The sequence below is a fragment of the Mobula birostris genome, chromosome 26 (genome assembly GCF_030028105.1).
Source record: "Mobula birostris isolate sMobBir1 chromosome 26, sMobBir1.hap1, whole genome shotgun sequence".
Classification (NCBI taxonomy): domain Eukaryota; kingdom Metazoa; phylum Chordata; class Chondrichthyes; order Myliobatiformes; family Myliobatidae; genus Mobula; species Mobula birostris.
Genome location: NC_092395.1, coordinates 48,955,693 through 48,971,002, shown reverse-complemented (window position 1 = coordinate 48,971,002; position 15,310 = coordinate 48,955,693). Strand labels below are relative to the sequence as shown.

Sequence of the window (15,310 nt, the reverse complement as noted above, 5' to 3'; positions counted from 1 at the left end):
TGCTTCTGGGACAATGTTCTGTGGACAAATGAGACAAAGGTTGAACTTTTTGGCAGAAATACACAGCGCTATGTTTGGAGGGGAAAGGGCACTGTAAGTCAACACCAAAACCTCATCCCAACTGTGAACCATGGTGGAAGAAGCATCATGGTTCGGGGCTGCTTTTCTGCCTCAGGGCCTGGAATGCTTGCAGTCATTGAGGGAACAATGAATTCCAAATTTTATCAAGACATTTTATAGAATGTCAGGGTAGTGGTCTGTCACCTGAAGCGTAATAGAAGTTAGAAGATGCCACAAGACAATGATACGAGAAACAAGAGTAAATTAACCACAGAATGGTTTAAAAAGAAGAAAATTTTGTGTTTTGGAGTCCAGACCTTAACTCAATTGAGATGCTGTGGCATGACCTGAAGAGGACTGTTTATGCAAGGTACCCAGAAATATTGATGAACTGAAACAGTTTTGTATGGAGGAATGGTCTAAAATTCCTCCTCGTTGTGCAAGATTAATCAGCAGTTACAGGAAACGTTTGGTGGAGGTTGTTGCTGCTAAAGGAGGTTCTACCAGTTGTTGTTAAATATACAGGTTCACATACTATTTCTAGCTTGGACTGAATGATTAAACAGTGTGTTCAGTAAAGACATGAAAAGAACAATTGTGTATTATTAGTATAGGCAGATTGTGTTTGTCTATTATTGCAACTTAGATGACGCGAGATTAGGAAAAACTTTTTCACACAGAGAGTGGTGAATCTGTGGAATTCTCTGCCACAGGAAACAGTTGAGGCCAGTTCATTGGCTATATTTAAGAGGGAGTTAGATATGGCCCTTGTGGCTATGGGGATCAGGGGGTATGGAGGGAAGGCTGGGGCGGGGTTCTGAGTTGGATGATCAGCCATGATCATAATAAATGGCGGTGCAGGCTCGAAGGGCTGAATGGCCTACTCCTGCACCTATTTTCTATGTTTAAAACCATTTAATTGCAAAGGGTTCTCAAGCTGTTTTTGCAACTGTGTGTATGTATATATGTCGTAAAATATATACACACACATAATTTCTTAATGTATAGTTTATGTATTGCACTGTTTTGCTACTGTAAAACAAATTTTACGGCATATGCCAGAACCTGACTCTGATTCTGAATACTCCCAACAGAGTGATAGCTCCCTTCCTGTTTCTGACTTCCACGCACACTGACTCTGTAGACAATTCCTCCACAATGTCTTCACTTTCAGCAGCTTATTGCTATCCCTGATTGGCAATGCCACTATTTTACCTCCCTCAATGTCCCTTTTGAAACATCTAAAGCCCTGCACATTCAGCAGGAATTTCTGCTCTTATGACAGCCACATCTTCATAATGGCCACAACATCCTACTGACCCACGTTCTTAAGTTCATCACCGTTGTTCCTGATGCTTCTTGAATTAAAATAAACACAGTTAGCACTTCACACCGAATAAAATATTGTCATATTAACTGCATGTCCTTCCTCATAGCCTCTCTACATGCTGCATGTACCCATAAATCACTCTAGTTCCCATCCCCAACAGCTCTTGCAAATTTGCCTGCCAGGATATTTATCTCCCTCAAGTTCAGGTGTAACCTGTCCTTTTCGAAGAGTGAGCACTGATCTAAGGAATTTGACAGGGTAAATGATGAGAGGATGGTTCCCTTTAGGGTTAAACCCAGAACTAGGAGCATTGTTTCATAATCAGGAGAAGGATAGAGACTGGGAGGGATTTTGTCTGCTGGGGATGGTGAATCATTCAGATTCACAACCCAAGTATCTGACATTGACTGTATTTAGTGATATGATGGACAGAATTTTTGACTTCGCAGGTTCAAAGGTTTTGGGAAAAGGGAAGAAATTTGAACTGAGACCAAGATGTGATTGACCGTGATCTTAACTGATCTTTCTAATCTACCATGATCATACTGACAGTTGCAAGAGGTAGATAATTTAAAACTGAGATGTTTAGAAATTTCTTCTCTCAGAGGGTGGTTACTCAATGGAATTCTCTGCCCTGGATGTGGTGGAGGCTAGATTGTTCAACGTATCTAGCGTGGAGATAGACAAGTATTTGAAAGATTGAGGAATTGAGGACAATAGGGAACTGGCATAGAAGTCCAGTTGAGACCCCTAGAGATAATATTGGATTGTGGGGCATGTTTGAGGGTCTAGGTGATCTACCCTGCTAACTTTTTTTGTAAATAGCAGGGCAGGTTTGAGGAGTTTAGAGGCCAACTGCTCATCTGATATGGAATTAGATTACACTACTGAATGGCTGCAGTGCCTACACCTTACATTAGAGGGAACCCTTGAGTTGAAATAATTTGTTGATATCTCTTTTCTTTCACACTCTATTTTGACATTGACGAGATAGGTAATGGCTAACTTCTATTCAGGTGGTCATAGAAACTCCACTTCCTATAATCTATTCTCTCACACATGCCTATTAACTCCCCTCCACTGGCAGCACTACGGTTCTGTCTTGTGTAGCATAACCATAAAGGAACAGGTCTTCCAATGACTGGTGAGCTATTCCATAATTGCTTTTGCAGCTGATGAAGCTCTGTCTTCTCCCTCTTTGCAGTCATCAAGAAGCCTGTCTAAGAGAACATGCAGGAATCAAGGTCACTCAATCTGTTGATTCCTACCGAATATACAATGCAAGGATTAGGAAGATAAATAAAAAACCTTAGATGACATTATTAAAATTTATTTTCATAGGATGTTGGACAGGTGTTGTTGATGCAGCCACTACCCATTCTTACCCTGCTTTTTTAACAGCAGCACGTAGAGCTCTTTTGTTGCAATTGACGTTTTGGTCTGTTGCATTGATCTTGTGAGGGAAAGCATATGGCAGGCAGCAACAAGGACGAAAGTGGTAGACTCAGAGGTCTGGGCTTCAGAAAACACTACCCACTGCTGTCAATGATCTTTGAATTGATATTTAAAAGCATTCCAAACCAATATAAATAATTTGAAAAATTGGTAATTATTCTTAAAATATTCTCTATAGTTTAAACTGCTGGAACTTAATAATAAAAAATAAAGAAAAGTAAGCCAGGCACTTACATGAACTTACTATTTTAACTAAGGTTGGTGATATCATTTAAGTGAATGAGATTGTGTTATGCCCACCAGCTATCTTTAACCTGAAGCGGAGGGAAACCAGATATTGAGTACATCCAACCTTCAGCTCAGTACATCAATGCTCCTCTGAGCTTATGGTGGAGTGGTATTTCAGATGTTTTGGCATATGACGATGTTGTCTCTGACTTCCATGTTAAAATGTGCAGAAGAACATGAACAGACCTCATCACCATTAAGCATAATCTGATTCAATGTAATTAACATTTGCTTGATTACTGCCAGCTCTTTAGTTTTGGATATTGAAAGTTGTGTGTAATCATGTAGATTGAGGTCAGGTAGAACAGCATGGATGTGCCTGATCTCTAGCAGTCCAGATAGGTTGATTCAGCCTGGTGGTATCTGTGTTATAGGTTGCAGAAGGTAGGACAGTTGCAATGTCCTAAAGGTTCTGCTAGAAGGCTAAGCTCTATGGAGAGCTCAGCTTTGTAGTGGAGATCCTGCTGAATGAACTGAATTAGGTACGTACAAAGAAAAGCCATCATAAGGTAAACCCCCAGCAATGTATGCTCTTCTACACCTCTATTCACTGTTTTGGATTTCACTTTCTCACTTCTCAAATTTATGTTTTTACTCTCGTTTGAGTTTCTGTTGTATCTTTTAATTTCCTTGATTTTTTCATTTTTGTTTTTCAATAGGATTGCACAAGCTCAGTTGGCTCCGGTGATTTCACTGGCATCAAAGAACTAGATGCAATTAGCAACGAAATCAGTGAATTGCAAAGGTGAGTATTTCATAAATGGCCAAATTCAGGTCAGAATCTGTTTCCATTTCTATTAGATTTAGTATAAAACAGTACAGAGGAAGCATTCAGTCATTCAAAGCTGTAACTGTATGACATATGCTGTAAGTTACTTTATGCATTTTCCAAATGATTGGAAAAGAAGCCTCATGAGCTTATCAGTAACTATGAGAAAACTTTGTTGTTTTAGTGCAGATGTACTTAACATCATTCTGATAAATAACATCACAGTGAGCCAGAAAAAGCTTCAGCTTTAAAAACTGTCAAAGCTATCAGCAAATGAATTTAGAGCAGAAGTAAGCCTCTTGGTCCTGTGAGGATGCTCCGTCATTCAATAAGATCACAACTAACCTGATTGTAAACTTAACTCTATAACCCTGCGTACCTCCAGTAATATTTCACCCTCATGTTTATCAGGACTAATGATGCTTCTGCCACTGGAAAACAATCAAAAGGAAAGAAATTAAAACTTATTCTCTTTGTACAGAATTTAAAAAGTAATAACTTACCTTAAACACAACTTTTGTAATAAGTTAGTTAGGTAGGATTATATTGTTTCCATATCCTTAATGTTTGTGCCCAACAAAAGTAGAACTCTAAAGCAAGTGAGTTGTTATTTTTTGATAAATGCAATGCATTGAGGAAAAGATGTGATGTACAATTTGCTCATAACTAGTGCTGACTTTGCCTGTAAATATCCAAGCCCTTTCCAAGTCTGTTCTCTGATCATTTACACCAAGAGCTTAAGGAGACCCCATTTGAAATTATACTCAATGGCCACTCTTATACCTAATAAAGTTCATGGCCTTCTACTGCTGCAGCCTATGCACTTCAAGGTTTGACGAGTTGTGTGTTCAGAGATGCTCTTCTGCACAACACTGTTGTAACACATGGTTATTTGATTTGCTGTCGCCTTCCTGGCTGCTTGAACCAGTCTACCCATTCTCCTCTGATATTTCTCATTAACAAGTCACTTGCCTACAAAACTACTACTCACTGGATGTTTTTAGTTGTTCACACCATTTTATAAATTATGTAGACTATTATGTGTGAAAATACTAGGAGATCTGCAGTTTCTGAGATACTCAAGCCACCCCACCTGGCACCAACTGTCAAAATCACTTAGATCACATTTCGTTCCCATTCTGATGTTTGTTCTGAACAGTAGCTGAACCATCTTGACCATGTCTGCATACTTTTTATGCATTAGATTTTTGCCACATGATTGGCTAATTGCACAGGTGTACTTTATAAAGTGGCCACTGAATGTACCTACTTGCTGTTTAGTGTAGGTCCATGTCACTTTAGATGCTAAAGCAAATACAGTACCACCAGTTAATCTCTCTTGGTGTTGAATGTGGTTAAATTAAGACCATGTATGGTGTTCAAGAAAAGCAGGTCTGGAGATTAGGGCACAGTGTTGCACTGATGGGTGGAGGGAGAAGGAGGAATAAGATTTGGCAGTGGAGCAAGAGGAAGGAAATGGGAAGTTATCTTGGGCAAAGGGCAAGGCCTGCCATTACTTCCCATTGTGTGTCAGCTGTTCAAGAATACCCAAATAAGTGAAAAAATTATTTTTGAGAATGGGATTGTTGGATGCATGTAGTGACGAAGTTATGGAACTTCACGTGCACCAAAACCCAGTTGACTGTTTACTTAATCCATGTCAGGACTGCTGTGTAGTGCAATTGATCTCAGTCCACTTTTCCAGCTATGTGGTATAATTGATCTTAGTTTACTAATCAGTGCAGAGCCACCCACAACCAGGCAAGTGGTCAGGAGCCATGAGTAGATTTGTGGCTAGGGCCAGGGTTTGGAGTGCTTTTATGTTTCCTGTTCCCTTTACACTCATTGGGTTTATACCGTGAAAGATATACTATTATGTAACATGTAAAAAAAAAAGTGAAATAAGTGTGTTTATATATTTTGACTATTGTCCAACAGTCTGGAAAATCTGCTATTCATCAACACCAAAATCCTATTTACTGTAGCTCATCCAGTTCACTATTCAAATATCAGACTATGAGATGTAACTGATTCAGATTCATTAATCATTGACATTCTGTGTCTGTGATGCAGTTGATGCAAAGTTCACCATTTATGGACACCCCATACACGTGAATGAGATCCAGTAAATATGATTAAATTTGAGTTCAAACTGATCTTGAGATAAAAACCATTACTTCCCCATAGTAATCAGACACTGTGTCATTTAAGAACACAAGCCTGTTGGTTTCACCATGGGTGGCCACTTAAGAGGGTTGCTTTGAAAATTGACAAACAATCAATTCTATACTTGTAGCAACACACACAAAAGTTGCAGCATCTGCAGATTTCCTCGTGTTTGCGTTTTTAAATTCTATACTTGTACAATGATGCGCATCCACTAATAGATTCAAACCAGCCTTTGACTGTGGAACATCTTGATTTGATGCCACTGTACCTAGGCAAGGGAAGACAATAAATAAATGTTCATATTAATCTCCTTATCACCACCACTCATTACAATGTACTGTGGAGATATGGGTGGAAAATCCAGTGATTTTGTCTATTTACTGACTTATGGACTTCTGTTAAAATAGAATCCATTCATAATCTGCAAGCAGCCTATATATGAGTTATGTCATGTCATGTCGTATATGTGTGACTTCACCATTTGCTATTTGGCCAGCCACGTAGTATAACTGATCCAACCTTAAACCAAAAAATATAGTGAAGTGCATCATTTATGTCAATAATCAACATAGTCTGAGGATGTGCTGGGGCATCCTGCAAATGTGGCCTTACTTTTGGCACCAGTATAGCTTGCCTCTAACTTACTAACTTGTATGTCTTTGGAATGTGGGAAGAAACTGGAGCACTTGGAAGAAGTATAAAAGGACACAAGGAGAATGTAAAAATATCAGTGCTACAACTGATCTGTCTACTCTTTTGTTTCAGTCTGTGTAGGTTGTATAATTGATCCCAACTCACTGTTCAGTGAATCAGTTTCCAACCATGTGATGAAACTGATCCCAGTTCACTGCTGAAAATCAACCCAGCTGAATTGTGTAATGGACCTATGTCACTGTCCAATGTAAATGTATGTATGGCTTATAACTGATCCAAGTTCATTAATTATTGTTGATCATTATTTACAGTACCTATAAAAAGTATTCTCCCCCCATCTCCGGAAGTTTTCATGCTTTATTGTTTTACAGCATTGAATCACAGTGGATTTAATTTGGCGTTTTTGATGCTGATCAGCAAAAAAGACTCTTCTGTGTCCAAGTGGAAATAAATTGCTACAAATTGGTCTAAATTTATTACAATTATTAAAAATGAAATAATTGATTACAGAATTAGATAGATGGTCTATCATCCAAATGCACCCCCAGGTACTTGTGGGTCCTCGCCACATCAGATGATTCAGCTTGCACCCAGAATCAGAATCAGGTTTATTATCACCGGCATGTGACGTGAAATTTCTTAACTTAGCAGCAGCAGTTCAATGCAATGCATTATATAGAAGAGAAAAAAAACAAATAAAGTAAAAATAATAATAATAAAGTAAATCAATTACAGTATATGTATATTGAATAGATTAAAAATGCACAAAAAACAGAAATACTGTATATTAAAAAAAGTGAGGTACTGTCCAAAGGTTCAATGTCGATTTAGGAATTGGATGGCAGAGGGGAAGAAGCTGTTCCTGAATCGCTAAGTGTGCTTTTGTACCTCCTGTCTGATGGTAACAGTGAGAAAAGGGCATGCCCTGGATGCGGGAGGTCCTTAATAATGGACGCTGCCTTTCCGAGACACCGCTCCTTGAAGATATCCTGGTTACTTTGTTGGCTAGTACCCAAGATGGAGCTGACTAGATTTACAACCCTCAGTAGCTTCTTTCGCTCCTGTGCAGTAACACCCCCCGCTCCCCATACCAGACAGTGATGCAGCCTGTCAGAATGCTCTCCATGGTACATCTATAGAAGTTTTTGAGTGTATTTGGGACACGCCAAATCTCTTCAAGCTCCTAATGAACTATAGCTGCTGTCTTGCCTTCTTTATAACTACATCGATATGTTGGGATCAGGTTAGATCCTCAGAGATCTTGACACGCAGGAACTTGAAACTGCCCACTCTCTCCACTTCTGATTCCTCTATGAGGATTGGTATGTGTTCCTTCATCTTACCCTTCCTGAAGTCCACAATCAGCTCTTTCATCTTACTGATGTTGAGTGCCAGGTTATTGCTGCAGCACAACTCCACTAGTTGGCATATCTCACTCCTGTATGCCCTCTCGTCACCACCTGAGATTCTACCAACAATGGTTGTATCGTCAGCAAATTTATAAATGGTATTTGAGCTATGCTTAGCCACACAGTCATGTGTGTATAGAGAGTAGAGCATTGGGCTAAGCACACACCCCTGAGGTGTGCCAGTGTTGATCATCTGCGAGGAGGAGATGCTATAACCAATCCGCACAGGTTGTGAGTCTTCTGGTTGGGAAGTCATGGATCCAATCGCAGAGGGAGGTACAGAGGCCCAGGTTCTGCAACTTCTCAATCAGGATTGTGGGAATGATGGTATTAAATGCTGAGTTATAGTTGATGAACAACATCATTATTCAACCCCCTCAAGTCAGTATTTAGTAGATGCACCTTTGGCAGCAATTACACCCTTGAGTCTGTGTGGATAGGTTGCTATCAGCTTTGCACATCTGGACTTTGCAATTTTTCCCCCATTCTTTACAAAACTGCTCAATCTCTGTCAGATAGCATGGAAATAGTGAGTGAACAGCCCTTTTCAAGTCCAGCCACAAATTCTAATTTGGTTTGAGGTCCGGACTCTGACTTGGTCACTCCTGGACATTAACTTTGATATTTTTAAGCCATTCCTGTGTAGCTTTATGGTTGTGGTCATTGTCTTGCTAGAAAACAAATCTTTTCCCAAGTGGCAGTTCTCTTGCAGACTGGATCAGGTTTTCCTCCAGGATTCCCTTGCATTGATTTTACCCTCTGCCGTCACAAGTTTTCCAGGGCCTGCTGCAGTGAAGCATCCCCACAGCATGATGCAGCCACCACCATAAGGTAGGGATGTTGTGTTTTTGATGACATGTGGTGTTTGGCTTATGCCAAACATATATTTAGTTTGATAGCCAAAAAGCTCAATTTTGGTTTCATCAGACCATAGAACTTACTTTCAGCTGATTTTTAGTCTCCCACATGCCTTTTGGCAAACTCTCACTGAGATTTCATGTGAGCTTTTTTCATAAGTGACTTTCTTTTTGCCGTTCTCCCATAAAGCTGTGACTAGGGAAGCACCCAGGCAATGGTTGTTGTATGAGTAGTCTCTCCCATCTCAGCCACTGAAGCTTGTAACTCCTCCAGAGTTGTCATAGGTCTCTTTGTGGCCTCCCTCACTAGTCCCCTTCTTGCACGGTCTCTTAGATTTTGAGGATGGCCTGTGCTAGGCAGATTTACAGCTGTACCATATTCTTTCCATTTCTTAATGATTGACTTAACTGTTCTCCAAGAGGTATTCAGTGACTTGGAACTTTCCTTGTATCCATCTCTTGACTTGTGCTTTTTAATAACCTTTTTGTGGAGTTTCTTGGCGTGTTCTTTTGTCTTCATGGTGTAGGTTTTGCTAGGATACTGACTGTTCAGCAGTTGGACCTTCCAGATACAGGTGTATTTTTACTACAATCAGTTGAAGCACCTTGACTGCACACAGGTCTCCAAAAACAGATCTCCTTTTAACTAATTATGTGACTTCTAGAACTAATTGGCTGCACCAACGATGATTTGGTGTGTCAGATTAAAGGGGGTGAATACTTATGCAATCAATTATTTTGTGTTTTATATTTGTAATTAATTTAGATCACTTTGTAGAGATCTGTTTTCACTTTGACATGAAGGAGTCTTTTTCTGTTTAAAAAAGCCATATTAAATCCACTGTGATTCAGTGTTGCAAAACAATAATACATGAATACCTCCGGGCGGGGGTTGGGGTGTGGCGGGGGGAGGGTGAATACTTTTTATAGGCACTGTATTTGAAAATGATCCCAGTTCACTGTTTAGTTTAATTGATAGGATAACTTCTGAGTATTGTGTGTATGTGTGTAACTGCTCACTGTTCATTGTGGTGTCATTCTGTGTATGTGGTACATATAATGCCAATTGTGAATTTCTTTGGAATTAACTATCTATATTGTATCTGATTCCAGTTTGCTATTTGGTGTCAGTTGTCTATGTGATAAAACTGATCCTAGCTCACACTTTTGTGTCATTCCTATCTTAATTTACTATTTGGTGTCAGCCCATGTGGTACATTTTAATGATTCTATGTCATTGAGTGTATGTGATGCAAATGATCCTGACTCAGTAATTAGTGTTATTCTGTGTATGTGTTATCACTGATTCCTGTCCATTATTCATTGTTAGATTTTCTCTGTAGTGTTGTACAAAAGTCTCTTTAAATTTTGGTATAATCTGGGTTGCATATTGCAATAGAATGAATGAATAAATAAATATATATAAATAAATACACACACACACACACACACACACACACACACACACACACACACAAACTCTCTGCACTCTTTCTAGTTTAATAACAATTTTCTTATAATAGGGTGACCAAGACAATGCATTGCTCCCAAGGTCCTGTACAACTGCACCATGGCCTCGAAACTTTTATTGTCAATACCTTGACATATAAAGTTAGACGTACTTGTTGAACAGAAAGGGCAGGATTTTCTTTAAGTACTCGAATTACTGATTTTGGAATATGTTATCGTCATCAGCAATCACTCATAGTCGAGTATGATTCTTTTCCTGGTAGTTGATCGGGTCATTTGTGGGTCTTGGTTGACTGAAGAGGCTGATCCGTGATTCACAAGTCCTACTGCAGTGTTGGCAGGTGAAGGTCATTGAACTGGTGGTGGATGTAGCTGGTTGGGACTTTCCCAGTTTCTACTTACATTGAAGCCGCTTAGCCTCAGTTGCACAGTGAAGATATTCTTCGAGCTGTGCAGTCCCCTCAAAGACAGCCCTTCTCCAGCTTTTCCTAACCTTTGCTAATTTCTCCCATCCTTTCAGGTTGATATGGCACTTCTTCAGGTAGTCTCGATATTATCCTTGATCCACTTTTTCTGCCGTCCAGGAGTGCGCTTTGTATCCATGAGTCGGCTGAACAGGAGTTGTTTAGGGAGGTGGAAATCAGGCATACAGATGATGTGGCTGACTCATGGCAGTTGGTGTCAAGTCATGATTGTGGCTATGGAGTTAATGTTAGCTTCCTCCAGTATACTGGAGTTAGTACGCCTGTTCTTCCAGCTAACTCTCCAAATCTTTTGGAGGTATCTTTGATGGTAATTTTCTAGGGATTTTATGCGCCTTTTGTATGTTGTCTATGACTTCGCTCCATATATTAAGGAAGGGAGAACTATATAGACCGGAAGCTTACTATTCGTCTTGATATTCCAATCTTCAAAAGCCCTCTTTCTCAGCTTGGCAAAAGGTCCACTCACACAGCTTATTATGTGATTTATTTCAAGGTCAATGTTGGCTCTTGAAGAAAGAAGGCTGCCAAGATGTGGGAAATGATCAGTGTTCTCCAGAGGGATGTTGTCAATTTGGATGGGTGGAGGTTTAAGAGCTTGATCTGGAGTAGGGTTGATGCAGGACCTAGGTTTTCTTGAGCTTAGATTAATTCCAAGGAGCTTGTATGCTTTGACAAAAGCATACAAGCTCGATGTTGTCGTTTAAAGTTAAATTGGACAGCTATATGGACAGGAAAGGAATGGAGGGTTATGGGCTGAGTGCAGGTCGGTGGGATTAGGTGAGAGTAAGAGTTCGGCATGGACTAGAAGGACCGAGATGGCCTGTTTCCATGCTGTAATTGTTATATTGTTATACATTATACACTGCAGATCCTCTTCAGAGTGAGCTATGATGGCGTTGTTGTCTGCGTATTGGAGCTCCATGATGGAAGAAGATGACCCGTTGCTCTTTGCCTTGAACTTGTTAAAGTTAAAGATCTCCCTTTTGTCTTTTAGAGAACCTGGACTCCTTGTGGGAGGTCTTGGCCTGAGGGGTGAAGAATGGTTACAATGAAAATGGCAAACAGAGATGGAGCAGTGATGCACCCCTTTTTGACCCCAGTTTCAATCTTAAAATGTACTGTTTCAGAGCAGCTGTTGCTGCTGACTAATGACTCTTGGACTCACATCATTGTTTAAGAGCTGCAGGAACTTGGGGGATTTCTCCGGGCACAGTACCTGCCAAAGGGCAGGTGTTTTTACAGAGTCAAATGCTTTTGTAAGGTCTATGAAGGCCATATGAAGTAGAAGATTTTGTTCCCTGGCTTCCTTCTGCAATTGACATGCTGTAAAAATCATGTCAGATGTTCCTCTGGCTGGACAGAAGCCACACTGAGGCTCAGGCGTGAGATCTTCTGGCCACATAAAATTCGGGTGAGTACCTTTCCTGTTGCAGAGAGGAGGGAGATACCTCTATAATTTCTGCAGTCAGCTTTGTCACCCTTTTTGAAGAGTGTGACAATCAGGGCGTCCCTGAGTTCAGCTGGAATCTTCTCCTGGTCCCAGATCTTGACAAGCAAGTCATGAATATGATTTAAAAGTTCTGTACCACCTTCCTTGAGGATTTCTGCTGGAATTCCATCAAGCCCAGTGGCCTTATTGTTCCTCAATTTCTTGCAAGCTGTCAGCACCTCTGACACCAGGAGGCTTTCTCATGTCCTCCTTTGTGGGTCGTTGTGAGAGTTGGTTGATGACTTCAATGTCAGCAGTGGTGTCACAATTAAGTAGCTCCTGAAAGTGTTCATGCCATTGAGAATTGATGACATCATTGTCCTTTAGCAGCCTTTGTCCATTTTTGGATTAAAGGGGGTTGAGGCCACAGTGGTTTGGGCCATACACTGCCTTGGTGGCAATAATGAATCCCTGATATCACCAGAGTCAGCAAGCTGCTGTATTTCTAGGACCCTTTCAGTCCACTACTGATTCTTTATTTCCCATAAACACAGCTGGGGTCAAAGCAACACTCACAACACGCTAGAGGAACTCAGCAGGTTGGGCAGCATCCGTGGAAAAGATTGGTCGACGTTTTGGGCCAGAACCCTTCGTCAGGACTGTAGAGGGAAGGGGCAGAGGCCCTATAAGGAAGGTGGGGGGAGGGTGAGAAGGAGAAGGCTGGTAGGTTCCAGGTGAAAAACCAGTAAGGGGAAAGATAAAGGGGTGGAGGAGGGGAGGCAGGGAGGTGATAGGCAGGAAAGGTGAAGAAAGAATAGGGGAAAACACAATGGGTAGGAGAAGGAGGCGGAACCATGAGGGAGGCTGGGGAAGGGGGCAGAGTGACATAGGGATAGGGGAAGGGAGGCAAAACACGCTGGAGGAACTCGTATACCGTCTAGGTAGTCTCCAGCCCCTTGGTATGAACATAGAATTCTTCAACTTCCGGTAATTTCCTCCCCCTCCCTCCCTTCAAGAGCAAGATGACTGTATCTAGCACCCACTGCCTTTGTGTCAGGTTGTGGCTGGGAGCTCCCAGACTTCACTGTTTGGCTCCTCTCATCACTTCTTGATTGCTACAGGGCTTTGTTCAAGTTGGTCCGGGTTACCAAACCAGGAGAAGTGCCTGTACATGAGGTCTTTTAACATGGGGAGACTGATGTACAAGCAGCCACCACACAATCCTTGACAGAGAAAGGGGCAGAATCCAATCGCATGGAGACCAAGATGATTGGGGGCCCTCTTCAGCTTCAGCCTTCCTCCGCTTTCACAGCTGTTGTGGTGGTCCTCATACATCCAAGATTACGAAGACTCTTAATTTCCCACCACCTTCCGTCTGCTCTGCCGTTGAGGTCTTGTTTGGACCGTGCTTTGCCTGGATCCTCCCCTTTGACCTCACCACCATGGGTGACCCTACCACGAGCTAAGCTCCAGATGGCATCGCTGTCAGTTTCTCAGGACGGCACCACGACAAAATGGTGGTACCCCAGAGAGGTTTATGTAGATGTGGTAATCTCGTGTGAGATGAGAGTGAGACCTTGGGAAAAGAGGACCGTACTTTTATAGATCCTTATATAATGCATTTTGTGATGGCTAATTAATTTCCTGTCATCTTCCATGTTGTTTTGTGTTCCAGCATGTGTGTCTTGGGTCTAGCTGCAAGTCCAAAAGTGCAGTTTGGCCATGGTCCAAGTGCAGCCTTATTTCTTCCTAACTGAACCTTCCGCTAAATTAGGCGACGTGCAACTTTTGTCACAATTATTGGTGGGTGGGTGGGGGGTGGTATGGCGGCTGAGAGGGCCACTACCTGCAGCACAGTAAAATGGTCGCTGACTCTAATGCCCCATCTGTACTTACCTCTGACAAGCACTGAAAGTTCAACAACATCCTGACTGGTGGTTCTGTAACCAGCAGGGCAATTAGTTTAGATGAAGAGGTACTCTTAACTTAAAAACAAACTTACCACAGTGACTGTAGGCAGGCGATTGATAGTTATACAGGGTTGTTTGCAAGCAAATTTCATGAACTTAGGAGCCTCAGAAACCACGACAGAACCACGCTTGCATTCCAATGTTGTGCAAACCACATGACCCACAGTAGTTGCCTCTTCTAGATTATAAAAACAAACATATTTGTTTTGTCAGTCTCTGGTTTGAAATGCTAATATAATTAATTTAATCATTCACTTTCTGGAGAGTAGTGACAGAAATACAGGTAAATGTTGAACTTGTAGATTTACCTTATGAATGTACTGACTCTTACAAACCAGGAAGGTCCCAAGTTTAGCCGTGGACTTGTAAGCATCAGAATTTCTTTTGATGTTTTGCACTGTGATTTCTTTCAGAGCTTTCCAAGGTTTCACTTTTTAGTTGGATTAGAAATTCCATGACTGCCTGACTGTCAAGGAGGGGTGATTAGACTCTGTTATGCAGGTGTCAAACATTATCTTACAATTTTGAAGCATCTGGAAAAACACAAGAAAAAGTTTGTGAAGTCTTTGCAGTTACCTGGTAATGTGGTCTGATGTTCAACTAATTCACAATAATTGACAAAAACACAGTCTGCAAAGGGAATTACAGAGACATGAGAGAGGAGCTTGCCCAGGTGGATTGGGGGAGGATACTGTCAGGGATGACGGAAGAGCAGAGGTCATTGAAGTTCCTGGGAATTGTTCACCAGGTGCAGGATAGAATTGTCACAGAGGAAGAAATGACAGGGGTAGGCAACCGTGGTTGACAAAGGAAGTTAAGAACTGCATATAAGGTCGCACAAGTGAGTGGGAAGTTAGATGATTGGCAACTTTTTGAAGTCCAACAAAGGCAACTAAAAAACCTATACGAAAGGAAAAGATGAAATATGAGGGCAGACTAGTCAGTAATATAAAGCAGGATACTGT

The 15,310-nt window shown here is 41.1% G+C and overlaps 1 protein-coding gene across 10 annotated transcripts in view; it reads left to right on the top strand.

The window, feature by feature from the left end:
- eps15l1a (epidermal growth factor receptor pathway substrate 15-like 1a) overlaps positions 1-15,310 on the top strand; it is a 475,482-nt gene that overhangs the window by 151,039 nt on the left and 309,133 nt on the right. For all 10 annotated transcript variants that reach the window (XM_072244311.1, XM_072244309.1, XM_072244310.1 and 7 more), the window contains one exon: positions 3,793-3,878. In XM_072244311.1, the coding sequence (XP_072100412.1) occupies positions 3,793-3,878 (86 nt within the window). The remainder of the gene's footprint in view (positions 1-3,792; positions 3,879-15,310) is intronic.